Source organism: Pyrgilauda ruficollis, unplaced genomic scaffold (genome assembly GCF_017590135.1).
Source record: "Pyrgilauda ruficollis isolate IOZ18807 unplaced genomic scaffold, ASM1759013v1 scaffold161, whole genome shotgun sequence".
Classification (NCBI taxonomy): domain Eukaryota; kingdom Metazoa; phylum Chordata; class Aves; order Passeriformes; family Passeridae; genus Pyrgilauda; species Pyrgilauda ruficollis.
This window is the reverse complement of record NW_024514876.1, coordinates 1,642,228-1,670,167: the sequence shown is the minus strand read 5'-3', so window position 1 is coordinate 1,670,167 and position 27,940 is coordinate 1,642,228. Positions and strand designations below refer to the sequence as shown.

Sequence of the window (27,940 nt, the reverse complement as noted above, 5' to 3'; positions counted from 1 at the left end):
GAGGGAAGATGGCTCTGGTGTCACTGCAGGGATGGGGGTGGGGGACACGCGGCTCCAGGGACAAACCCCGGCAGTGCAGAGGGATCCAGGGATTCCCGGGAATGCCAGAGATCGGAAATCCAGCCTGAGGCACCTCTGTGTGCCCCAGCACGAGCAGCTGTCCCTGGGGAGGGGTCCCCACCAGCGTGTCCCCTCCCTGGGTGTCCCCACCCCTCACTCGGGTCCCTCTCTGGTGTTTGGGGAAGCTCCAGGAGGCCTTGGATAGGAAAAGGAACGCTTTTAACACAATGGAAATTTCTGTGGGATGGAAAGAACATTTCAGAGCTTCATTTTCCCCCCGCTTGGAGATGCCTGGGGAGGTGTTTGGGGCATCAGGAGGATTTTTCCTGTCCTTTTTTGAAGCCCTGCATCCATCCCTGCCCTCCCACTGCCACTCATGGGCAAAGACTGAAAGTTTCACCCTCTTAGGAGGCAAAATTTTCACATTCCTGGTGTCTCACAGAGTTTTGTATTTTTTTTTTTTTTAAGCAATAAACACCTGAAATATCCATAATGGGGAAAACTTTGTGCCCCTTCAGCTATGCCTGGAAGCACCACACAAGCGTGTGAGAGAAGGGGATCCAGGGGGAGCAGGGGCCCAGGAAATGTTGGAATGGGCTGCTGTGACTTTCAGGAGGGGGGAAAAAAGAGAGATTTCAGAGCCTGGGAATGCTGGATGTGGTCAGTGCTGCCAGCGACTCTGCAATTTCCTGTCAGTAAAACTTCCCGAGAGAAACTCCAGGCTGGGGATTTCACCTCGGGGCGTTCCTGGAGCCGCCCAGGGCGATCCCTCCCGCTGAGCCCCCGAGGTGAGGAAACGCTGCTCCCTCTCTCCAGCACCAAATATAGCCGGGAATCAGGAGCCTGAAATATTCCGGGAGGAATTTCTGCAGGCACAAGTCGTGTTCTCAATAACCTCCCCTCCCTCAGGCCGTGTGTGGAGCCGACATCTGCAGGGATGAGGGCAGAGTGAGTAAAGAGGAATGCGTGGAATGGAAACTCAGCTGAGTGTGAAACCAGGAACGATCCTTTCCTCTGGCTCCCAGGCCTCACAGAGCTGCCAGCTCTGCAGAGAAATCCCTTCCTGCAGGCCCCAGCCCCGTGCTGGAAGGTGGGGAGGGGTGGGAAAAGGGAAGCAGGGCAGGAGAGGGGTTTGCAGGCAGCCAGAGGGGCACAGAGGGCAGGGACAGTGCCCGTCCTCACCTCCGGCTGCAGCCAGGATCCAGCCCTGCCACCCTGGCGTGGGGGATTTGCTCCTGGGCCTGGCTTTTACCCACTCTCCACTGCAGCTGTTAAAATTTGGCAGCAAAAGGAAAAAAATCACTTTTTCTCAAGTCCCCAGCTGGTCTGGAGCTGGACCATGTCAGTGTTTGAGCTGGAAAAGGAGGGAGCAGAGCTGGTGGCATTTCCCAGCTCACCCCAAACTGGGCAGGGAAGCGGGATCGGCTTCATTCCTTTGGGAGGAAAGTCCTGTTTGGTGGAAATGTGGCACGAATCTGCCACCAGGGATGTCCCATCCCTGAAGTGTCCCAGGCCAGCCTGGACAGGGCTTGGAGCACCCAGGGACAGTGGGGTGGCAGGGGTGGCATTGGATGGGCTTTAATGTCCCTTCCAAGGCAGCCCAAGCACTCCCTGAGGCGCTGGGAGTGCCAGAGCCGAGCAGTTAATGACAATTAATAAAGCCATCAATAATTCACCAGGAGCAGCGCCGGGCTGACATTCCAGCCCCGCCGGCTGCTCCAGGGAATCAAAGAGCTCCCTTTTCCCTTGGCTGAGCTCTCATAAAGGCTCCCCTTGTGCCCGGCTGGAATTTCTGGCTGCTCCCGGCCGGGAATGAGCCGGGACACGGCGGGACGGGGACACACAAAGGGCCGGGCTCCGCTCCCTTCTCCTGCTCGGGATTATCGATCAGGAGCAGCTCCTGAGGATAAAGGGACAGACAAGGACCTGGGCTGGGGATTCCTGGTGGCGTTTTCCCGTCGCTGTTCTCACATCGAGGCTGTTTTCTCCTCAAATTTCGGGTTCGCTCCGGACACGTTCGGTTCCCGGAGTGGAAAGAAGAACATGGAATTTCTCTCCCTTCAGAAATCACGCGTTGCAGCGCCCTTAAAACGCCACCTTCGAGCAGCCAGGGGGGAAAAAGGGGATGTTCCCAGCGTTTTCCAGCAGCTGCCGCGCTCAGGAAAGGTTTCACCTCTGCCATCTACCGGCACCACCGCCAGCGGATGTCCCGGAGGCAGATCCTGCCTGGAATTGTGGATTCCACAAACGCCGCCAGGATTTTGGGCGCACAAACTTTCCCGAGCTGCTCCCAGGTTGCGGCTGATGGGAGCAGGTGGAGGCAGCTGAGATAAATCGGTCCCGCTGCAGCTGTTCCCAAAATTCCCGAGCTAAATGGGGGAAAAGTTGGTGCTGAGGGGAGGTTTGGGAAGGGAATATTCGGGTGGGGGAAGCGGCTCTTCAGGAACCTGGAGGTTGCAAACAGCACAGAGAGTGTGAGTGCCTTTTATTGCCACCACAGGGTTGGTCTGGAAGGCAACAGAGCAGAAAGTCAACTCTGAGCAGCAAACATTTATCCATTTAAATATTTAAATTTATCCATTTAATGAACCAGTGTTCTAATTTAATGTGTTTAATGGGTGTCTTCAACTTGGCTAAATCCTAAAACACTTCAACAGTTGCTACCTGGGGCAGGGGGAGAGATCTGAAGTTTCTTTTGCTTTATAAAACCTGGAGATTGAGGGAGAAATGCCTTGGTTGATCAAAGCACTGGAATTGCTTTCAGAAATCACCTTTCCCTAAAGCTGAATGTACAAACTGTGGAGCATTTCTGTCACAGAGCCTGAGTTAGAGACCTTGGCAAGCTGGAAAAATGCAGCTCCTCAAATCTCATCCCTCCCTTTCTCCTCAGATTCCCAAGAGAAAACAAATTTAAGAGCTCAGAATGTTTTGGGTTCTGGGCTAAGACAACACGAGCTTCAGTTGGTGTCTGCACACCAGCTATGGAAACCATGTCATTTTTATTGTGTGTGCAAACATGCACAGTGGGAAAAGAATGCAGTTTGTGTTCCCAGCCCTCTTCCCTGGAGGAGCAGAGCACATGGAATGGAATTCCACTCCCCAAGCCCTCCATGAGCTCACTCAGCTGGCCTGGCAGGGATGGGCCCAACTTCTGCCACCCCAGCTCTTACTGGGATGCAAATTTCAGAAATAATCTGAGACTTCTTTGTAAAAGTTCAAAGGAAAAGAAAGAGGAATCCAGCAGGGACAGGGAGGGCTCTGTGGAACTCAGGAGGTGCTGCTGGTGCTGCCCATGGCCATGTAGAGGATTTCCTTGTGGAAGTTGGCCTGTGCATTCATCAGGTGGAACAGGTTCAGGAAGCTGCTGTCCTCCTCATCCCTCTCCCCTGGCAGGGCACAAAAAAGGAGTGAAATGAAGGAATTCACCCAGCTAAGCTCAGGAGGTGAATCCCCCTGAGGCAGAGCTCTGAGCAGAGGGAGGCAGCAGCCTGAGCTTTGTGCTGGGGTTTATCCTCAGCCTCTGCCCCATGGCAGGGGTGGCACTGGATGAACTTCAAGGTCCCTTCCCACCCAAACCATTCTGAAATTCTGGAAATCTGTGATTTTATGTTCTCAGACCCCTGAGGCTCTGCAGGACTGCCCTGCCTGGGGAGGGAGGGAAGGCCAGGCTGTTCTGGATGCCAAGGCTGGCTCCAGGAGCTGGCCCAGGCCCCCAGACCCAGCCTTACCAGCCAGCACTGCCTGCAGCATGTCCATGAGCATGCGGGCAAAGGAGTTCTCCAGGCACTGCAGGAAGTTGTTTCTCTCCCAGGGAGTGCTGAAAACCTTGCAGACCTTCTGCATCATCTTCACTGCCCAGTCCATGCAGTACAGGTCCTTCTCACACACCTGGAGGGCAGAGGAAGGATTTAAAGCAGTTTTTATGACGCAAGATCAAATCTTAGCGTTTGCTCTTGGTTCTGGATCTGTTGTGCCAAGGCCTGGAAGACCAGGGGCTGTGATGAGGACACAGAGGTTGTTCTTGCTGGCACAAAGGGAATTCTGAACATGTGGAAACCCTCCCTGTGGATCCCCCTGATGGGGAGACCCCTAAAAAGTTCTGTGCCAGGATTGAGAGATGAACGGGACTTTTGGGTTTTTTTTGGTTTTCAGGTTGCTGTTTGTTTTTCTCTAATCAAGAGTTCAGCACTCTGTCTACATCTCACAGTACAAAGAGAAGGCACCAAAGGTCACCAGACACACAGGTTCAAGGTCTTTTAAAGCTGTTTTGTCCAATTAACTCTTAGAACATATTTTATTTCTACCAATAATTATTTGTCTGCATTGCAGCTCTTTCAGTGCCACCAACACTGCAGAAAATGGAGCAGATTAAGAACAAGAAGGAGATCAGACAAGGCCCAAAATCCTCCACCTTGTCTTCTATCCACCTCCATACTAAAACCCCAAAACTCTGAGTTTTTCACCCTGTGATAAACTACCCCACTATCTATTTCACACATGGTAGATTCCAATTCATCCCAAAGTCTTGGAAGCTTTCTCCATGGATGAAGGTTAAAAGCAGTGTTCCCCTGGGGGTCAGGACTTCTCAGGACAGGCAGAGAAATACTCCCTGTGCCCTGGGCTCCAACATGACCCTTTTGCTGGTGGTGCTTCTCCTCAGGGATGTGCAGGACAGGGAGCAGAGAGGTGGAAGAGCTCCCAGCTCCTGGCTGGATTTATTCCTGGCGTGTGGGGAAAAACTTTCCCAGCCTGAGGCAGCAAATGTGGGGCAAAGAGGCTGAGCTGTACTCACCAGAACCATGAAGACCATGAGCCTGGCCAGCTCCACAGCTCTGCCATTGACAGCTTTGCTGGCCAGGAAGGTGAAGCAGATGCTGTTCCCACTCAGGAGCAGCAGCCGAGCGTTGTTCTCCATCAGCCACTCCTGGGGAACCACTTCAGAACGGGGAGAGAGGATTTCAGTCACCTCTCGTGGGAAATGGATTTATAGAAAACTCTCAGAACTTGACAGAAGGTTTGCATAGTGTGTGTTTGTACGTAAACTTTGAGATAAGAAATGTTAACTTAGGGCAGGGAAGCACCCTTATTCTATAGAATTATTCTATGGAATAATATATTCTATAGAATATAATATTCTATATTCTATATTCTATAGAATGAGACAGGCGTTGTTGAGAGAGATATTGAACTAGAAATAAGTTTTAAGGGATGGTCTTATAAATAAAACTAAATATTTTAGAGAAATAGAACTATGAAAGATGTATTGTACCAAGACCTACAAGGAGTAATTTTAGATAATTAGCTTTAAGACATTTACAACATAGTGTGACTAAAGCTGATAGGCCAAAAACACTTATAGTGTATTGTAATTGAGAAATAGTTGGCTTCTGATTGTGATAACATGAATTATAACATCTGTATTGTCTCACCCTTCTCATGAAAGCAAAAATAGAATAAAAAGGTTTTAAAACACCTCTCAGTTGCCCCATCTCTGGGTCAGAAAAGGGTATAGTCCAACAACCTCTGGGCAGAAAGGGAGCAGTGAAATTGCACCAATAATCCCTACCAGTGATGGTTGGAGCTCTCCACACCAACTCTGGGACACAACCTCAGCCAGAGCTCTCAGTGCAGCTGGTAAAAATGCTCAGGAGAATTTTGCCTGAGCAAATTCCACGTTTGGACAATGTTTCCTGAATAATTCAAGGCAAGACTTGAGTTTTAAAGGTCTGCATGGGTTCTTAAAAGATTTCTCCATGGGGAAAGACAGCCTGGATGTGTAAAACAAACTGGGTTTGTCTCGTCCTAGCCTGACTTCCAGTGTGATGGCTTTTCACCTAAGCCACAGCTACTGAGAGGAATTTTGCAGCACACAGCTGGGTTTGGAGGATGTGAGGATCCATAATCCCAGGGATTAATGATAAAGGCAAAAACACACCTGACAGCTCATCCACAAGACTGATAACATCATCTGCTGTCCATTCTCTAGCTTCTGTACCATACAGCAGCTTAATTGCATCAGCTAAACCCTTCAGACTGGTCTCATCTGTTGGTCCTTCTATCATTTTCTGCCAGACCACGTGTCCTGGGTGATATATCAATCACAACTGCTAGTAAGTGACAGTTTTTAAACAAGGAAGGTGCTAAGCTGAGCCTCACAGCAGAGGCAGAGGAGAGGAATTCAGGTGACACCACTGAGGCTTTGTGGTTATTTTCCATCAGTCATTTCAGCAGGGATAGTGAGTCAAACTTTAAGAAACCCAGGTTTAATAATTAAGTGAGAAACATGTTTTGCTGCAGGGAAATGGATGCTTCTTTGAGATGGATTTGAGTTAAGTCTCCCCAAGCAGGGGAGAATAGAAGAACAGAGATGTAGTTTAATTTCTTCACTGAATTGTAACTTACACGTGTGTTTGTGTGTATAATTTATATATTTTCTGTATGTTAGTGATGCCTGGTTGAGCAGAGCAATTCTTTTTCCCAGGCAATGCAATGGCTCCAATGGCTTCAGATGGACAGAGGGCAGGTTCAGATTGGGTCTTGGGAAGGAATTCCTTCTCTTCCTTCCTCCTGGGAGGATCCTGTGAGGGTGGTGAGAGGCTGCAATGGATTTCCCTGCCCCATCCTTGGAAGTGTCCCAGGCCAGGCTGGATGGGGTTTGGAGCACCCCACACTGGTTTGGAACAGTGGGAGGTGTCCCTGCCCATGGCAGGGCTGGCACCGGATGAGCTTTAATGTCCCTTCCACCCACACCCATTCCATGACTCCACGACACCAACACAATCCCATTTTTTGGGCTTTCCTGCCAGAAGATCTCCCCCCGGGGGCACACCCTTTGCTCACCATCGCGGGAGGACACGGGCCCGAAGATGATGTAGAGCAGGCGGGCCTGGTTCACCATGGGCCAGGGCTTGAGGATGCGGGTGAGCCAGAAGGCGGAGTCGCTGCGGCGGCTCCCGGGAGACAGCAGCACCCCCCGGCAGAACAGGCGGATCCGCAGCTCCAGCCTCCGGGCGCTGCCTGCCAAAAGCGGCCGGGCTCAGCAATTCCCCAGCCCGGCTCCCTGCAAAGCACCGCGTCTTCGTAGGGAGGGGAAGGAGGGGGTTTTGTAACGGGTTTAATTCGGGGTTTGTCTCTTGATTCCTGAGTTTTGGTGTTTTCCACTGATTCAGGTCGTGGGATGTGTGGGTGCAGCCTCTGGGGTTTGGCGATGGGAGGAAGGGTGATGTGGAGGGAATGTTCCTCAGAAATTCCTTGTTCTGGGGAATGGGAGAATTTAGAGAAATTTTCGAGAGAAATGGGAGAATTTCTTGAGAGGCGTTTGTCCCATCGGTGCTGGGGTTCAGGAACGTTAAACCTCACTTTTTACTGCTTCATTTTATTCCTAATTTTTATCTCTAATTCCTTTCCCATCGACTTCATTGTTGTAGGGTAGGAAAGACTCAAATCCACAATTGATGTGTAGACACAAGTGATGCTTTGGATTGATAATGGCAGGATTTAAAATCCCTAAAGACCTCTCAAAACAGACAATTTCAGAGACAAAAGCCTTTCTCTCTGCTTTTGAGGAGGTGTGTCCATCAGGTGAAGCCCAAAACTGCTGTAGATGCCCCCAGAACTCCCAGCAGAGCCAGGAGCTGAGCCAAACCACCCTGAATCCCACATTCCTGGCTGGTACTTTTGGGTTTTTGGAGCTGTGCTGGGACTTTTTGGGGTTTGGGGGCTGCTCGGAGTTACCTGGTTTGCTGCTGACAACCGTCTGCACCTTCCGGGCTAAATTGCTGAGCTCCCAGAGGAAGTTGAACACCCGGTGGCACTCGAGCTCATCCCAGCCCGCGGTCAGGATCTGGAGGGGAGGGGAAATGGGCTGAAAATGAGGAGGATGAGGAGAAATTCGGTTCCCAATGCCAACTTTCCAGCAGATAAACACAATTTTATCCTGCAGTCTCTCGGGAGAGGGAGGGAAGGGTCATAGCTGAGTGGAGGTGCTTAAGGACTTGTACTGAAATTGGCCAGAAAATAAACTTTTTAAACATGATTTGAAGCAGTAGAAAGCAGGGATTCATCAGGTGGTGTTTAAGGCCTTGATAGTGAAATTGGCCAGAAAATAAACTTTCTGACATGATTTGAAATATTAGAAAGCAGGGATTTATCAGCCTGATGACTCCCAGAATCAAAAACTGCTGAGAATGTCCCAAAATCTGATTTGTGGCTGTGATGTGGAAGGGATTTGTTATAAAATGTCCCAGCACTAATAATCACCTGCTCTTCTAAGACAGGATTTTAATTTTTATATTTGGTTTACATTCATTTTAAGCTACCACAAACAGAAAGTATTCTGACCTTTGATGTGTGGAGCCATTTCCCTGGAAATTAAAGCATTTCTGCTCTTGACCTGTGAATTTGGAGCTGTGTGATAAAATTCTCCCTTTCTCCCCTGTCTTCTTAGGTAATAAATTGCTAATTTAAAAAACCCAGACTGGCTGGGAGTGAAATCCAGGCCAAGAAATCCTCAGCAGTCAAATCAGCAACTTCCAGCACCAGAAAGAAAACCCAGACAACTGTATGAATAAACACCACCCCAAACCACTCCAAAAAAACCAGTTTATACTTTAAAAAATCTTGCAAAACGCAAGTTAATTTAGACAAATGCCTGAATTTTCTTTTTTTATTCATGCTACTTGCCTTGTGTGCATGGGAATACTGTACCTGTAAGAAGACCCCATAGCACTGCAGCCCCAGGCAGTGCAGGGGACTGGCACAACCATTCAGCTTGAAACAGGAAACCTGCAAGTGCAAACAGCAGTTGTTTGTCCTAATTAGCCAATATTTAATTGCTGTGATTGGAAATTCTCTGTGCTCCTCAATTCAGAGAGGTGAAGAAGGATTCTCTCTTCGTGTGAGTTATGTGGAAATGAGTTGTTGCAACGGGTTATGGCAGCTGCTTTAAGGTTTTGAGTCAAAACTGGGGGTGTAAAGAAGGATTTGGGGAAGAAAACCCCAATTTTCAGGGAGGAAAAAAAATCAAGAGCCAGACGTGGTTAAGGGATTTTTACCTCAGGAAATATCCTGTAAGGATTTTTTAAAGGATTCTTATTGTTCATCAAGGACTTCACCAAGGTGGAATGCCCCACAGTGCACACACACCATCGATGGAGTATAAAATTTATAGACCTTACAAATTAACAGGTTTAACAAGGATGCCCCAATGGGAGGCCTGGGTGAATGGGGTGATATTCCCCCCAGAATGGCCAAATAATCCATGGATATCTCGTGGATAATCCATGGAATTCCCCCCTGGATGGGCCAAATAATCCATGGATATCTCGTGGATAATCCATGGAATTCCCCCCGGATGGGCCAAATAATCCATGGATATCTCGTGGATAATCCATGGAATTCCCCCTGGATGGGCCAAATAATCCATGGATATCTCGTGGATAATCCATGGAATTCCCCCTGGATGGGCCAAATAATCCATGGATATCTCGTGGATAATCCATGGAATTCCCCCTGGATGGGCCAAATAATCCATGGATATCTCGTGGATAATCCATGGAATTCCCCCCTGGATGGGCCAAATCTTTACTTTGCAGGATGTGTTCTAGACAGGACCTTGGTTTTCCAAGATAGTTTAGGGTTTTCCAGCCTTTAGGATGTTTGCTGTTCTGGCCTAACCCAATACCAGCACTAAACTGAGTTATCAGGCTTAAGGAATTACAAGCATGCATGTTAAGAATACTTAAGAGTTCTATAAAGATAATAATAAGAGTTCTATAAAGAATAAAAAGAAAATATTTATTAAAATTATAATAATAATATTAAAATTTAAAATGTGATATAAATATTAATGTACATATAAAAATATAATTAATACAATAGAAATTTAAAAAAATTTTACATTTAAAAGAGCTTTTAAATAACAAGATTTAATTTAAAAATTAATAAAATAAATATTAATATCAATTAATAATAAAAGTTCTATGAAAGGTATATAAAAGAAAAGGCAAAAAAAGGATCATTTTGCCATCAGACTTACCCCTGAGAGCACCTTGTGCACGTACTTGAGCCTGTCCCTGGTGGGCAGCAGCAGGGTGCACCTCTTGAGCAGCAGCCCTGTGCCAGAGGGGGGCAACACACACAGCTCTGGGGGTGCTCACACACCGCTGGAGCATCCTCAGGGAAAAAAAAAATGCAGGCACAGAGAAAAAGCTGCTGCTCTGAGGCTGTAAGAGCCTTTGAGGAGAGATGTGGGACTCCAGGTGGCTCTTCAAAATCTGTTTGTTGTGTATAAGATGTTAAAGCAGCCGTGTGTCGTGGCTGCAGTTATAGACAAATTTTCAGGGAGGAAAAACCTCATTTTCAGGGAGGAAAAGCCCCACTTTTCAGGGAGGAAAAAGCCCAATTTTCAGGGAGAAAATCCCAATTTTTAGGGAGGAAAAAGCCCAATTTTCAGGAAGGAAACCCCAATTTTTAGGGAGGAAAAAGCCCAATTTTCAGGAAGGAAAAGCCCCACTTTTCAGGGAGGAAAAAGCCCAATTTTCAGGGAGGAAGCCCAAATTTTCAGGGAGGAAAAACCCTTATATAACTATATATATATAGATATATAGTTTTATATATATAACTTTATATAAACTTGCCTGTATATAACTATAGGCTACTTATATATATAAGTAGCTGCAGTTATAGGCAAGCCTGAAGACCCTTTAGTTCTGGTTACAACCCATTATATATTTTTCTTTGCTGAGCATCTAAATACATATCAATACCTTTATTATTACCTACAGCCTGTCATAACTACTCTCATTACCATATTATGGTCATTACTGTGCAATCACTAAAAGTTAGTATGTTGCAGTTTAAACTTCAAGTTGTTTTTCAGTTTTCTCGCAGTGGAAAATTCTTAGACCTTTTTTCTACTTGCCACATCAACATGTTTGTTTGCTTGTGGTATTTTCTGCTTTTCCTAAGACCTGCTTCTGCTTGATAAAAACATATTTTTTGGTTTTGGTCAACGTATCCTTTGCTCTACTCATGAAACCTCCTTCCAGCTCAACTTAAGCTTTGCTTTCTTAGTTGTCCAGCAAGACTGGCTTAGCAATTATCAATTTATTGTTCTTCTGTATCAAAACTTGCTTCCATCTCTATTCAATTTTCAGGTTCTACATTCAGAGACCTTTCTGCCATACTGTTAGAACTCTGGGTGCTGAGAATTTTAAACTTTTAAACTTTAAACTGAAAGGCACAGACAAGAGAACACTGCATTTGACCTGAGGCTGTGGAGAAGGTTTCCAGAATTGATTGATAGCACGGGGATTGTGGGGGTGGAGTTGGTTAGAAGTGTGTAACATCACAGGGTGGAAAATTAGAGTTTGGGGTTTTAGAATATAGAAATAAATATGAAGCAAGATGGAGGTTTTAGGGCAGAGACAGGTTGTTCTTCTTCCTTCTTCTTCATGGATTTGGGTGGTGTTTTCGAACTGGACAGAAAAGTCCACATTGCAGACTTTGAGTGATCAGTTACTGGGTTAACAGGGAAAATAATTTAGTTGTCATTTCTTAATTGGATAGTTTAGCCTTAAAATACCTTGTAACAAGAGATAGTTAGATATTTTGTGTCTTGTTAAGGAGAGACTGAAGAACTCACTGCTGTGAGACTGTAACATTGATAATAAACATAAACATTTGAGTCTGAATCAATCCCTACCCCAACAGAGGTACAAAAAGGAAGCAGAGCACCCACACCACACGTATCTGTGAAACTCTTGTCAAACTCTCATCTTTCCCAACAGGAGGTGAAAGGAGCAGGGGTTTGTGTTTCCAGCAGGGGTAGCAGGGCCATCTTTTCCCAAAGGAATATTTTCAGGGAGTTCCCAGCTCCCTGCACACACTCTGAGTTGTTTATGGTGGTGTTTAAAGCCCCTGTTACTCACAGTTGGAGCTGTGTTAAAATTCCTGCCTTGGTTTGGGAATTACAGCTGTTCAAAATGTTGGACAGAAATGTTAACTTGTTGCACCTCAATGCTGGTTTTCCCCTTACATCATCCCCCAGTTTTTTTTCAGGGTAGCCACATGTTCTAAAAAGCAAATATTCTGAAATTCCTTAATGTAAAACATAGCAGAGAGGGAAATTTATTCTCATGTTTGGGATGTCAGAGTCTGGAGCTCATTATCCTGAGGAACAGCTGGTTGTTGAGCAGAATTTCTTCCACACTCCTGACAGAAAGTGGGTTAACAGCTTGCACTCAAAGCCTTTCACCAGAATAAAAAACATATATACTGCTTGTTAATTAATCAAGGCATCCACTGAAAAGCTTGGAGTTTCCCAGGGGAAAGAAACAAAAAAAAAAAAAGAAATTTTTCTCCAGAAAAAAAAAAAAAATCCTATACACACCTCCTTTTTTCCCAAGGTCAGAAAGTACTTAGTGGATTTGCTGTGGTTCTGAAGTGACTCTTGCCTGGCTCAGAGCGTGTCAGCATTCCTGCAGACAGCCATCATTTATTCATCAGCCTCAAATCTACCCCAAAGCTCAGCCAAGCCCATTTTTTATTGACTAGGTCAGGCTTTGGAGAGCACTCCCCGAGGAGCAGCTGTTAGGACAGCTCAGCTCCACACCAGGATGGAGCTACCCATGAGGGGAAAATGGGTGGAGGAAAAAAAAAAGGGTTGAGCAAAAGGTGATTTTTGCCTGCAGGTTATTCCTGTTGCAATGTAAATATTGATTTTGCAGCCAGCCCTGCCAGGAACCTTCCCCTGAGCCTCCCACTGTGACACAGCAAAGGATTTTATTTATTTTATTTTATTTATTTATTTTTTTATTTTATTTTTTAAAATATGTGGTTTGTGTTTTACTCCTACAGCTCCTGCAGGGGTGGGCTCTCACGTACATTTAAATAACAAGGTGCCATTTTGGGTGAGATTACTACAAAACCCAAAGCAATGCTGATTTCTTTTAAAGAATTACAAGGTTTCAGGCCTTGTTTTGAAGAGGAAATGCTCAGATTAATTTTAAAATGTATTTTAAGATACCTCAAAACCTCCATGGTTTGCTTACAATAGGTTTTTATTCTAAATGGTTTGAACAGCTTTCCTTTTCCTTGTGTGATTTAATGTCTTTAATGTATTTAATGTCTTTATTTAATGTCTTTAGTGCCTTTACTTAATGTATTTAACACCTTTATTTAATGGATTTTAACACCTTTATTTAATGTCTTTGGTGCTTTTATTTAATGTATTTAATGCCTCTATTTAACATATTTTAACATCTTTATTTAATGCCTTTGGTGCTTTTATTTAATGTATTTAATGCCTTTATTTAATGGATTTTAACACCTTTATTTAATGTCTTTGGTGCTTTTATTTAATGTATTTAGTGCCTTTATTTAATGGATTCAATGCTTTTATTTAATGTCTTTGGTGCTTTTATTTAATGTATTTAGTGCCTTTATTTAATGGATTCAATGCTTTTATTTAATGTCTTTAATGCCTTTACTTACTGTATTTAATGGCTTTACTTAATGTCTGCAGTTCAACCCCTATTTACAATTCTCCATCTAACCCTGGCATTTATTTCTCTGTCAAATACAGATTTTTCTACCAGACAGGGAACAGTAAAAACTGACCCAATGACGTTTTAATTTCATTTCCTCCTCTCACAGAACGATGTGGAGCAAATCACGCCGTGGAGCTGGTTTAAAAACCAGCAGGGCAGGCGGTGCTGGCCTCCCCGGAGTTAGGCCGGGCTTAAGTTAGGCTTTCCCTCGGCTGCCCGGGGCCTGCGAGCCTCGGTTCCCGCTGCACTTCCAGCGCCGGGCTCCAAAAAAAAAGAGGGAATTTGGAAAAAAACATCCTCCTGCGAGCTGATCCTCTGCCTCTTCCCGGGAAAAAGGACGCCCAGAAGAGGGCGGGACGCGCAGGGTTTTTTCCAAAACTCTGAGGTTTTGGGATGCCCAGAAGAGCAGGACAAGCAGGGTTTTTTCCATAACTCAGAAATTGTGAGACACCCAGAGGAGGCAGGACCACACAGAGTTTTTTTCCATAATTCAGAAATTTTGGGATGCCCAGAAGAGCAGGACAAGCAGGGTTTTTTCCAAAACTCTGAGGTTTTGGGATGCCCAGAAGGGCAGGACAAGCAGGTTCCATAACTCAGAAATTTTGAGACACCCAGAGGAGGCAGGACCACACAGAGTTTTTTTCCATAATTCAGAAATTTTGGGACACCCAGAGAAGGGGAACACACAGAGACTTTTTCCCAAAACTCAGAGATTTTGGGGTTCCCAGAAGAGGCAGGACATGCAGGATTTTTTTCTATAAATCAGAGATTTTGGGATGCCCAGAGGAGGTAGGACACACAGATTTTTTTTTCCCATAAATCAGAAATTTTGGGACACCCAGAGAAGGGGAACACACAGGGACTTTTTCCCAAAACTCAGAGATTTTGGGGTTCCCAGAAGAGGCAGGACACAAAGGGTTTTGTTTTTTTTCCCAAAACTCAGAGATTTTGGGATGCCCAGAAGCGGCAGGACACACAGGATTTTTTTTTTTTTTTTTTTTTTCCATAAATCAGAAATTTTGGGATGCCCAGAAGAGGCAGGACAGGCAGGATTTTTTTCCCTAACTCAGAGGTTTTGGGACACCTGGAGAAGGAGGGACACATGGGGTTTTTTTCCCATAAATCAGAAATTTTGGGATGCCCAGATGAGGGGGGACACACACGGTTTTCCACAAATCAGAAATTTTGGGACACCTAGAGAAGGCAGGACAAGCAGGATATTTTTCCATAAATCAGAAATTTTAGGATGCCCAGAAGAGGCAGGACACACAGTGGTTTTTTGGGTTTTTTTTTCATAACTCAGAAATTTTGGGATGCCCAGAAGAGGTGGAACACACAGTATTTTTTTTCCATAAATCAGAATTTTTGGGACACCTGGAGAAGGCAGTACAAGCAGGTTTTTTGGTTTTTTTTTCCCCATAAATCAGAAATTTCAGCAGAATTCCACAAAATTCCTCGGTACTAGAAGCGACTCTTTAGCCCCTCTATTTTTTTGGCATTCCCCTGTTAACACACATGCCAGGAGACAGATCTGGAGTGAGTTTTGCTCTCACCTAGAGCTCTGTAGTGCTCCAGGATGGAGGCTCCCTCTCTCCTGGCAGGGAGCTCCTGGTGGAAGTCCTGCAGCAGCAGCCGGCGGCTCCCTGATGAGGTGGAGATGTAATTAATCAGGCGGCCGCTGATGGTTTTGGACACCATGCTCAGCATGCTGATGTCCTTCACTGCAAAAGCAAAGCCCAGGACACTCCTAAATCCCCTCTGCAAGGGAAAAATGCTGATCACCAGTCAATGGCTGCTTCTGGCTTCAAAAGAACAAGGCCAAGAAATGAGATTTATAAATAAAACAGAAATTAATTAATGTTGATCTGCTTTGCCAGCGAACTGGAGTAATTAGAAACTGGCAGATCTAAGGAATAATTTTCACATTTGATAGGCAGAAAATAACTTCAAATAGATTGTCAAATATATATTGTTCAAATATCATTGCAATTTTGGTCAGTTGTTTTTCCGTACTTAAAAAGCTGAAAATTCAGAGCTGAAGTCACACAAAATTATTTTAACTACTTAAAAGGGACAAAATTTTAAATAATAACGCTTCGTAAATTTTAAAATAAAAGACATATATGTGGTGATTTTCAGATATTGACGTTTCTGATCAGGTCCTCACCTGAGAGATAATTCAACACCATCTGGAAGATCTCTAAGGGAAGGGTTTGGAAATAGCCCAGCGCTGACAGGGCCGGGGAATCCCTGCCCGGGGTGTGGCCGGGGCGGCGGCGGCTCCGCCTCTGCTTCTGCCTGGGGACCGAGGTGCGGCTGCTCCCGGAGCCCGAGGTCATTGTCCCCGTGTTCCCATAAACCTAACCTGGAGAAAAAAAAAACAAAAAAAATATATATTAAAGTCTGGTTTTCTGAGGAGGAAAAGGCTCCCAGAATGGGGGAGTTACTGCCTTGGAGACAGAGAGTGAAAATCTCGTCTGTGTGTGGGATAAACAGCTTGGATGCTTTCAAAGTAATTTGCGAAATAACTTTTAGTACATAAAGAATAAAATATGTTCTGACTAATTTATAATAATAATAATTTATAATAATATAGAATAAGAATGTTTAAATATATAATTTAATAAATAACAAATATATTTTTGTATAAATAATATAAAACACAATAATATATAATAATATATTGCATAGATACCACAAATGCATAATATCCTAAATAATAATAGGTAGTAAATGTATATTACATTCTATTATAAGTTATATGAAATATAAAATAATTTTTTAGAATAATAATTTAGTGTGTTGAAATGTGTAAATAAGGTCTGGGGGAATGGAGGGCTCAGCTGATTTTGGGGGAGGAAGAGACAATTTCTGAGGGCACAGAAATTGAGGAAAACAGCTCTGGAAGGGAATTCTTGGGGAATTCCATGTGAGGCTACAAGCTACAGTAATTAACAACATCGCTTTCATTTGTCACACTCATTAATCAACAGAACACCAAAATTCCAGGGCTGTTATTGAAAGGACGATCACCGTTCCTTTCGAGTGATAATTACTGATTGTGCAGGAGCAAACCAAAGGTTAAAAGCACCAAAGTGATGCTTCAAACTCTCCTTTTCCTGCACACCCAGTCGGTGCAAGGCTTAATTTAATATAATGTATAAAAATACATAACGTAAAAATAATTATACACATGATATAAAAATAAATGATGCGACGATGCCCCGAGAAAATGTCAGTGCCTCAGGCTTTTCCAAAATCATGAAGGGCTGAAAACGAGCTCGGAAAGGATCAATAAATGAGATTATTTGCTTCACCTTCTGGGTTTTGAGTGTCTAGCCACACTTGACAATATCAGGCAACACTGGGAATTGCTGCGTCTTAAATTTCTGTTCTGAGACTTTTCCCACTGGTCCCTGATTCCAGGAATATCCCTGGATCCTGTCCAAGCTGCAGTGCCACATCCCAGCCACCAGCAGAGAGAACAGACCCCATTGTTCCCGGGATTAAAAATGTACAAAATGACAGACAACAAACTCCAAACATCCTCCCTGTTTATTATCAAACAGCTCCAGCCAGACTCTCTAATATCCCGAGGGGAAATGTCCCTGTGCACAATGGGGGCTCTGTTTGTGCTGAGAAATGGGGGAATTTTGGGAATTTTGGATCTGGGGAGACTGGGAATTGGGCATTTAAGGAATTTTTTATGTCTCTGGGAACGTTTTTAATTTAGCTGTGGGATATTTTTGGCTTGCTGAAGCAGCTGAAAACTTTCACAGGGCTTGGGAGGAAATGTGACTGCTGCTAAAATGAGTGGGTTTAGGATTTTAGGAGGGAAAATTGACAAAACACCCTTAAGAAAAATCACCTATAGTTAAAATTATATTAAAAATGCTTATCTTCTAAAAGGAAAGATTTTTACACAAAGAATTGTGGATTCCATATTAATCCCCTGTGTACCATATAAAAATCAACTTATTCCCTGTTTATGACCAGGCACCACTAAATTTGGCTAAATCTGGTGCAGATTTCTGATCCAGGCTTTAGAAATAAAGTTGCAATCCTAAGATACTTTCTTCTCTTCCCACTCTCCTTTCTGTCTGGAGCTGTGGGGATTTGTGGGATCTTTCAGTGATTTTTTAAAAATCTTACCTTGGCTCTCCAGTTGTGGAAGGAAAAAATACTTTGCCACCAGAGAGGTTTTTGGCAAGAGTTTGTCTAATATTTGCCTGTTTCTGTCCGATCTGGTCAAAGTTAAATTGATTATCGTTGTTTTAATGCGGAGCAGAGCTAGATAAAATTAATGTAAATAAAAATGAGTGCAAACAGCCAGTTTTAAAGCCTTTCCTGAAAGCTCCCATTTGCTTCCTCTTTGACTTAACGTGGTTTTTTTTTTATTTCTAAGGGAGTTGAGCCAGAGTGGGGCAATGGGTTGTGCATCTCCATCTGCTGCTGGGACACCAGTGTTTGGAGAACTACTTAATCCACGCTGGAAATTGAAAGGTAAATGTTAAATATTTAACAAGCTAAACTCATAATATTAGCTAAGAAGGGTCATCCTATTTGTGGCTATAAACTAATTTGTTTACAAGGCAGAATGCATCAACTTCCACCCATGTTGGCCTTAAGCAGTTGCTAAACTCCTGCTAATGGATGTACTTTAGTCCTGATATTTCTCGGAGCCCTGTGTTAGCATTTGGCAAACATTTATTGCAAAAAAGGTGTTTACTCTGGAGATTGGTTTGGGATGTTTCCCTTTCCCTTCCTCATCACCACGAGCATAAACCCAGGGGCTTTGAATATTAACTCCATGGGGGTTTTCATTTGTTTTTCCTGATTTTTTCTTGCCTTTTGTGGTATAAAAAGGAAATAAAATAGAGTGGAAGAAAAGTGAATAAAAGAATCATTTTCAAGCATAAACTGAAGCGGAGGGTGACAAACCTTAGAACACCGAGTGCACCCATGGAGTTACCTTGTTACACCTAACCCACACTGAAAATTTTTGTTTAAAAAGAGTGGGTTTATTTATGATAAAGGCTCTATGTAAGATTGATGGTGCAAATTGGTCCTAAAATCTCCTAAACTGGAGAATAATGTGAGTATAAAGCAGAGCTGAGGGCTCCTGGCCTTGTTGATGGTGGCCGGGTTGTGGTGTGAGGGGACTGGCTCCCAACAGAGGGGAAAACCCTAAAAATGGCCTCTTTTTCCCTCACTCCAGCCTGGATTTGCTCCTCGGGCTTCAATATTTGATTAAACGGGTTATTTGTGCTTATTTTTGGCCTTTTATCTGTGGTTTTGGGTCAGATTTGGGCAGGCTATGACCTTTAGGCCAAAGGATGGGCCAGGCTGTGTCCTCCGCCATGACCCCTCTCCCCCAAAGCTACCAAACTTCATGGCTAAAGAGCTGAAATGGGGGATCTGCACCCCAAAACCTACATAAAATTAACAGAGGATGTCTCACAGGTGATGGTACTCACATAAAACACTTTATCAGCCGTTTTTCACCTCAGGGAAACCCCCTCTCCACAGAGCCCGGCGCCCACAGCGAGCTGAGGGAGCAGCAGGGGGTGTGGGGGGTCACCGAACCTCGTGTCCCTGAGGGGGAAAGAAACCCCAAACCGCCGTTTTTAAATTACAATTATTTAAATTCAGCTCTTCAAAACCTTAGTTCAGCCAGATGTGGCTACCTATTGGGGTTAAAAGGGGTTGTGGTCCCAGGAGCAGAGGCGGGTGTGTACAGGCAGCACAGCTGTGTTTGGGAGCCTCAGCCGGGAGCAGAAATGTTGGCAAATATTAAAAACCAACACAGTAAGTTTCGATTTGGTAGCTTTCAGACGTTTTGGAGGGAGGAAATGACCACAGCCAACAACAGCGTGCTCCTTCAGCGGTGTTTCCTTCGTGTTATTGGCGACTCCGGCCCTTTTTTTAAGTGAATTTATGCGAATTTTGGCTAATAACGATTTTTCCCGCCTTTTCGCCCGCGGCCCCTTTGGGCGCGAGGGGGAGGGGGGCGGGGTGCGAGCGGCTCGAGAGCGGCTTTTCCCGCCCGCGCTGTCCCCGCCCATCTCATGAATATTTAAATTAATCATGCCCCCCTCACCATAACAGGAAGGCTGTCCCGCCCGTGTGGCCACGCCCTACATGAATAATCAATGAGGGATCTGTTGCGATTTGGCGGGAGGGTCCGGCGGGGCTAGGGGACATCGGGGGTCCCAAGGGCGTGGGACGTGGGGTGGGGAGGCTCAGGTGTGTGGGGTGCCACAGGTGTGGGGTAGCTCGGATGTGGGGTACGGCAGGGATGGGGTGCCACAGGTGTGGGTGCTGCCAGAATGGAGTTCCACAGGTGTGGGGTTCCACAGGTGTGTGGGGCGTCACTGGGTTTTGGGGTGTCACTGGGTTGTGGGGTGTCACTGGGTTTTGGGGTGTCACTTGTGTGTGGGGTGTCACTGGGTTTTGGGGTGTCACTGGGTTTTGGGGTGTGATCCCACAGGAGCGTCACTCTAGGATGGGAGCACCAGGCACCTGCAGGGCTCTGGGTTTCTCTGTAGGGCCCCAACCTGTGGACCTAAAACCCCACATCCTGCACCGTGGTTCTGCCTCAGCCCAGAGCCACCAAACCCATCTCCATCCCTCATCTTCAGTCTTCATCACCAACCTTCACCTGCAACCCTCATCTCCACCCCTCATCTCCATCCTTCATCTTCAACCTTCATCACCAACCCTCATCTCCACCCCTCATCTCCATCCTTCATCTTCATCCTTCATCTCCAGCCTTCATCTCCAGCCTTCATCCCCATCCTTCATCTCCACCCTTCATCTCCATCCTTCATCTTCAACCTTCATCTCCATCATTCATCTTCAACCTTCATCTCCAGCCTTCATCTTCAACCTTCATCTCCAGCCTTCATCTCCATCCCTCATCACCATCCCTCATCTGCAACCCTCATCTCCAACCTTCATCCCCACCCCTCATCCATCCTTCATCTCCATCCCTCATCTCCATCCCTCATCTCCACCCCTCATCTCCAACCTTCATCTCCAATTTTCATCCTTCCCAGAGCAGCTGTGGCTGCCCCTGGATCCCTGGCAGTGCCCGAGCCCAGCTTGGACGGGGTTTGGAGCACCCTGTGATGGTGGAAGAGGTGGAATGGGAGGACCTTTAAGGACCTTTCCACCCCAAACCATTCCAGGCTTGTGGAATTGTCCCCTCTCAGCTGTTAGAAGGAATCCTGATCACCATCTCAGGAAAACCACGTTGAGGTTCCTCTGCCAGATCCCCCCATTCCTGCTCAGACTTCCCTTAAAACAACTCTAAAATGCCTTTTTTTATCAATTCTGCTGCGGGAGCGACTGACTCGGAGTAACTGCAGAGCTCTCCCAGGACAGCAGCTGGAGCTCCTGGGAGAGCTTTCCTTCCTTGCTGCTCCAAAGGCAGCTCCCATACGATGGCAGCAGAGGCCTGCAGCTGCTCTGAAGGAATTTTTGCCCAGTATTTTTATTTTTTTCTGCAGTATTTTTATTTTTTCTCCAGCATTTTTATTTTTTCCCCAGCATTTTAATTTTTTCCCCAGTATTTTAATTTTTTTCCCCCAGTATTTTAATTTTTCCTCAGTATTTTTATTTTTCCCCCAAGGTTTGTTTTCATTCTTGGCTGTTTGTTTTTTTTTTAATTTTCCTTTTTTTTTTCCCTTGTAATTTCACTAAAAGACCTCTCTTCAGAGAAGCTGAAATAGAAACAAAACAAAAATCACCCTCAGATGGCATCGTCTGAGAACAGCTCCTTAAATTAACAACATGATGACATTACCATGACTGCAACATTTTTGCTGAAAAGTTAAATTAGATAAATGCACAAAAATAATGTGCTTTGGAGCAGAGCAGCACAGGGCAGGCAGAGCCTCAGTGAGGCTGTTCCTGGGTTTTTTTTCCTCCTGGGAGGAGGAAATTGGACTGAACATTTCCCTGAATCTTGGATTGGACTGAATATTTCCCTGGAATTGCATCCCACCTCCATAAATCCTGTTGGGTTCATTCCACCCCGAAAAAAAAATCCCCAGAGAATTCCAGATTGCTTATTTACAATGATAGAAATTTCTAGAAATTCGGTAATTTCTAGAAATCACCAGAAATTCCATTGGGGGGAACAATTTAAAAAAAAATCAAATAAACAGAGATGTCCTGGAGTATCCTGGGACAGCAGAGAGAATTTTAATGATTTCCTGAGTTTTCACCCTGTGTTTAACACCCAGAGCTGGACCTACACCAACACTGCAGTGATTGGGGTAATTAACAGCACGGGTTAATTGCGTCGGAGGGGTGACACCGTTACCTGGTGTTTGTGTGAAGGAGTCACGGCTGGAGTTTGGTTTTCTGCTTTTTAATCCAGTCAGGGTTTGTGAGCTGGGCTGAGGGGAAAAGGCACAAAACCGAATTGTCCCAAATTCTGAGGTTTTGGGGACTCCTTTGTCTCATCCACCCCCGGGAGCAGCTCGGAGTTCTGCTGGAAATTCCCATTTTTGGTGCAGCTGCCACCGCCAGGAGGGGTGAGAGGGGTTAAATAATAAAATCTTGGAATGGTTTGGGTTGGGGAGGAACTCAAAATCTCATCTGGTGCCACCTCCCACCATCCCAGGTGGCTCCAAGCCCCAATGTCCAACCTGGACTTGGACAATTCCAGCCCCAAAAAATCTGTGATTTCCTGAGAATTACTGCTCTGCAGAGATCAGCCCCAAAAATCAGTGTATTCCTGAGAATTCCAGCTCTACAGAGATCAGTCCCCCAAAAATCAGTGATTTCCTGAGAATTCCAGCTCTACAGAGATCAGTCCCCCAAAAATCAGTGATTTCCTGAGAATTCCAGCTCTACAGAGATCAGTCCCCCAAAAATCAGTGATTTCCTGAGAATTCCAGCTCTACAGAGATCAGTCCCCCAAAAATCAGTGATTTCCTGAGAATTCCAGCTCTACAGAGATCAGTCCCCCAAAAATCAGTGATTTCCTGAGAATTCCAGCTCTACAGAGATCAGTCCCCCAAAAATCAGTGATTTCCTGAGAATTCCAGCTCTACAGAGATCAGTCCCCCAAAAATCAGTGATTTCCTGAGAATTCCAGCTCTACAGAGATCAGTCCCCCAAAAATCAGTGATTTCCTGAGAATTCCAGCTCTACAGAGATCAGTCCCCCAAAAATCAGTGATTTCCTGAGAATTCCAGCTCTACAGAGATCAGTCCCCCAAAAATCAGTGATTTCCTGAGAATTCCAGCTCTATACAGAGATCAGCCCCAAAAATCAGTGTATTCCTGAGAATTCCAGCTTTGCACATAGAGATCACCCCCCAAAAAATCAGTGTATTCCTGGGAATTCCAGCTCTATAGAGATCAGCGCCCAAAAAATCAGTGTATTCCTGGGAATTCCAGATCTGCAGAGATTAGCCCCCCAAAAATATCAGTGTGTTCCCGACAATTCCAGCTGTGCACACAAACAGAGACCGACCCCCCAAAAACCAGTTTATTCCTGACAATCCATGAGCATCCCAAGCCCATCTTCTCCTGCTGGAATTGCTGCCTTTCCTTTCTCCTGCTTTTTAAGATGCAGCATCCAGCCCCAAACAGATGGGAAGCTGTCAGCACAGCACGGGATAATCACCCACTGGAGCCACGGGAAGCTCTGCTTTATGATCTTCTCAGCTTCCCTGGAAAAGATTTTCCCTTGGAAAAAGCACCCTGGAAATCCTGGTTTTGGTAGGGGTTAAATTCTTCCCGAAGTTGCTGTGGTGGTCAGGGAGGGAAAACGGCCTGGTCAGCGCTATGGAAATGCCAAAAAAGCAAAAAAAAAATCGGAATTAATCTGATAATTGCTTCAAGATTTTGGTTTGGAATCATGGAATCGTTGAATCATGGAATTGTTTGGGCTGGAAAAGAGCTTTGAAACAACAAATCCAGGTCAAAGCAGTGCTGAAGTCCAGCGCTCACCGATGGCCCCATTCCCACTGCTCCAAACCCTTCCCAGATCCATTCCCACTGCTCCAAACCCTTCCCAGATCCATTCCCACTGCTCCAAACCCTTCCCAGCTCCATTCCCGCTGCTTCAAACCCTTCCCAGCTCCATTCCTGCTGCTCCAGCCCCTCCAGGTCATGAAGGTCCCACTCCTGCTGCCCCCTGCCCAGCAATCCCAAATTCCCAGTGCCAAATCCTCTGTTTTTCATGGATCCCACCCAAACTTGTGCCTCTTTTGATGTCAGACCCTTCCAGAAGCCATCTCAGATCCTCATTTTCTCCTGGATGTTCCTTTGATTTTTTTTCCTCACCTCCTCCAGCTGGGAAAGGTGAAGGAGCTCAGAAATCCTCACCCATTTTTTTGAATTATTCTGGAATTCTGGGTTTTCTCATTATTCTGGAATTCTGGGTTTTCTCTTTATTCTGGAAGTCCCTTCCTCAGCTGGAGAAGTTAAAAATCCTCCATCAACCAGGAGGAATCGTGGAAAAAACCCTCAAGGGCAGCTCCGGGGAGGAACCTGCCTGCAGCTCCTCACGGAGCACCAAACCCACAATTATCCTTCCAAACCTGCTCCTTGCAGCCCTTAAAAAAGCGAATTTCAAAGGTTTTTTTCCTCCTTTTCCCTCGGTGATGTCATCCCTTTGCAGAGGAAAAAAAGGGTTTACATGAGTTCTGCCAGCACACGCTGGAGATTTTTGTCAGCTTTTTTTAAAAATTAGCAAAACCACCTGGCAATGTTTGATGACTGAAAATCGAGGAAGGGACCAGGAAAATTTAGCTCAGTTTTCCTGGAAATGGGGGGAAATTGCTGCCTGGCCTGACCTACTTGCTAAACAATAGGATTTGCAGGGTGAAAAAAGAGAAAAGGGAAGAAAAATAAAGGGGGAAAGGAAGAAAAATAAATGAAAAATGTTCAGAATTGGGTTTTTCCTCAGCTTTTTTAATGGGAAAGTTGTGGGGGGAGATGAAGGTGATTTCAGGATCCTCTGGTGGCAGCTGAAGGGAAATGTGCAGGTGTTTCTTGCTCCTTTAAATCATTTTTTTTGGGGGGAGATTGTGTTGGTAATTATCCCACCCTGGGATTCTGCCCTCTCCTCATCCCATTCCTTCATTTTGGGAGGGGAAAAAGCAGCTCCAGGTGATTCCACCCTGCCTTAAAAACACCTTTTCCCTGCAAATATCCCCCCAAAAATAGTGAATTCCCAGGTTCTTTGCGAGAAATGAAACCATTCCCATCCCTCCCTGCTGAGTGAGGCACAATAAATCCATTTAATACCCAAATTCTCCGCTCCCACTTGCACCCAGAGCTGAATTCTGCCTGGAAAATGCAGATTCAGAGCATCTATTTGAGGTTTTATTCCTCCACCCACGGGCCCTGCTGGAGCAATCTGCTCCCTCCTTGCTGTCAGTGCTGTTAATTATGGCTCAAGATGCTGCTTTGGGCCTGGGGTTGCATTTCCAGGGTAAAAATCTGTGTTTATTTGCATGGCTGAGGTGATTTTCCCCCTGTTTTGGGGGGTGTTGTTTGGTGTGGAAATAATTTTTTGACAGCTTTAAAATTTGTTCTTTATTTTCCATTAAAATTGGTGATTTAGGAGTGTGTATATTAATGGAATATACTGAAAAAAATGGAATATTGATATAAAAATGGAATATTTCTATCTTTAATTGCAGATCTGCTGCTTCTCCACTCAGAGAAATAGAACAAGGCACCAGGATGGGAGAATTCTTTAATCCTGATTAAATTAAATTAAATTAACTCCTACCTGTTTGTATTGTTAGCACAGTTTCTCCCAGCCTGAAGGAAAAAAAGGGATGAAAAGGGTGAAAGGGAAAATGGGAAAAAATGGATTTATTATTTACTTTTCTAATGGGAATAAACAGATAAAAGAAAAGGAAGCCTGGATGTGAAATTATGCCCTGAGGTCTCATATTATGAATGACCTTGAAATGATTTTTTTTATATTTGAAGGATTCCTCACCTGAATCCTTCCCTAAATCCGGATTTTCTCCCAAAATCCCAGCTGCAGCACAAAACCCCAGGGCTTGGTGCAATTCTTGCTCTTTAAAATGTACTTTTCTTTAAATCTGTGGCATTTCAGAACTCTTGGATGTTTCCCAGCAGTTCCAGGGGCTGCGGGGGAAGAGAAGGACCCAAAATCTTGCTGTCCCCATGTGCAGAAAAACAGGAAAAAAACCAGGCCTAAAATGATTGGAATTAATAATTCAAAATTTAACCATTGGAAAAAAGTGAAATCCAGAGAAAAACCCACATTAACTCATCACCATGACAAAGGAGATCAGACTTGGGGTAAAAACTGGATGATAAATTCCCTTTTTCTTCCCACTTGGGGGAAAGAACCAATTTTTAGGGAAATTCTTGATTTGGGAATAAAACTTCCAAATCTGGGGTACGACCACGATTCAGCTCGAGCATTTTGGTGCTTTTATGCCAAAAAATGCAGCCAAAAAAACTCCCCAGGGGCTGAAAGAAAGTCGAATTTGGGGTCTGAGTGCCACCAAACATCCATACTTATCTGTAATTGTTCCATAAATTCAGCAGATGAGAAGGAAAATATTAATTAGACAGACCCTGCCTTTGGCACTAATCACCAGCAGTGACAGCTGAGCCAGCCAGGGGATAAAATACACCCAAAATTTGATTATCAGAATAAATAGCTGAAGAGCAGGAGAAAATTAAAAATAAGGGGGGGGTGTGAAATCCATAATCCAACAGCATTTGTGGTGGGGGAATGAAAATTTACCTCCTGCTGGATTTGGGATTTATTTTTCCCTTAGTTTAGGGCTCGATTTGTGGGATTATTTTGCAGGTGAATCCTGAATTTTGATGGCACAGAAGGAGTAGAAAACGCTGAGAGGTCCCGAGTCAAAGCCTCCCTTGGTGTTGGGGTATCCCAATATCCATCCAAAGCCAGGGACTCATCCCAGACAGGGGGGAATGGAAGCAAAATTAGCAAAAAACTAAAAATAATGAGGTTAAGGGGTGATTCTGAAGTTTCCTGTGACGTCCAGGTGCTCCTCGTGGATCTGAATCCTGGATTAGTCCAGGATTTATCCCAGAGTTTTGTCCCTAAACCCCTCTCTGTTCCCACTGGCCAGCAGAGGACGAATTTTGGTGGAAATTCAGATTTATTTCCCCCCTCTCTCTGTCTCCTTCAGGGCCAAAAGTCACAATTAGCAATTTAGCAAACTAATTAATCGCCCAAAAGAGCAGCAAAGTCGTGGGGCCACACAGATCCTGGAGGTGAATCCTCTGCAGGGTTTTGTCCTCGGGATTCTTTGGGATGGATTCCTCAGGAAGGATTCTTTGGGATTCCTCGGGATGGATTGCTCAGCATTCCTTGGGATTCCTCAGGATGGATTCTTTGGGATTTCTTGGGATTCCTTGGGATGGATTCCTCAGGATTCCTTGAGATTCCTTGGGATGGATCCTTCAGGATGGATTCCTCGGGATTCATCAGGATGGATTCCTCGGGATGGATTCCTCGGGATTCATGGGGCCACACAGATCCTGGAGGTGAATCCTCTGCAGGGTTTTGTCCTCGGGATTCTTTGGGATGGATTCCTCGGGAAGGATTCTTTGGGATTCCTTGGGATTTCTTGGGATTCCTTGGGATGGATTCCTCAGGATTCCTTGAGATTCCTTGGGATGGATTCTTCAGGATGGATTCCTCGGGATTCATCAGGATGGATTCCTCGGGATGGATTCCTCGGGATTCATCAGGATGGATTCCTTGGGATGGGTTCTTTGGGATTCATCAGGATTCCTTGGGATGGATTCCTCGGAATTCCTTGGGATGGATTCCTCGGGATTCCTTGAGATGGATTCCTGGGGATCCCTCGGGATGGATTCTTCGGGATCCCTCTGGATGGATTCCTTGGGATTCCTTGGGATGGATTCCTTGGGATTGTTGGGATGGATTCCTCAGGATGGATTCCTCAGAATTCCTCAGGATGGATTCCTCGGGATTCATCAGGATGGATTCCTTGAGATGGATTCCTCGGGATCCCTCAGGATGGATTTCTCGGGATTCCTCGGATAAATTCCTAGGATCCCCTTCAGGATGGATTCCTCGGGATTCATCAGGATGGATTCTCAGGATGGATTCCTCGGGATTCATCAGGATGGATTCCTTGAGATGGATTCCTCAGGATTCATCAGGATGGATTCCTTGGGATGGGTTCTGTGGGATTCATCAGGATTCCTTGAGATGGATTCCTCGGGATCCCTCGGGATGGATTTCTCGGGATTCCTCGGGATAAATTCCTAGGGATTCCTTGAGATGGATTCCTCGGGATCCCTCGGGAGAAGCGC

At 45.1% G+C, this 27,940-nt stretch overlaps 1 protein-coding gene across 1 annotated transcript; it reads right to left on the bottom strand.

The window, feature by feature from the left end:
• Positions 1-3,327: 3,327 nt before the first annotated feature.
• On the bottom strand, positions 3,328-15,949 carry FBXO47 (F-box protein 47). The gene is made up of 10 exons (XM_041463016.1): positions 15,778-15,949; positions 15,164-15,331; positions 10,097-10,173; positions 8,767-8,844; positions 7,795-7,903; positions 6,901-7,077; positions 5,996-6,142; positions 4,853-4,995; positions 3,789-3,948; positions 3,328-3,446 (listed from the first exon to the last, which is right to left on the bottom strand). The coding sequence occupies exons 1-10, from the start codon at positions 15,947-15,949 to the stop codon at positions 3,328-3,330; spliced, it is 1,350 nt and encodes a 449-aa protein (XP_041318950.1).
• Between the last annotated feature and the right edge of the window lie 11,991 nt (positions 15,950-27,940).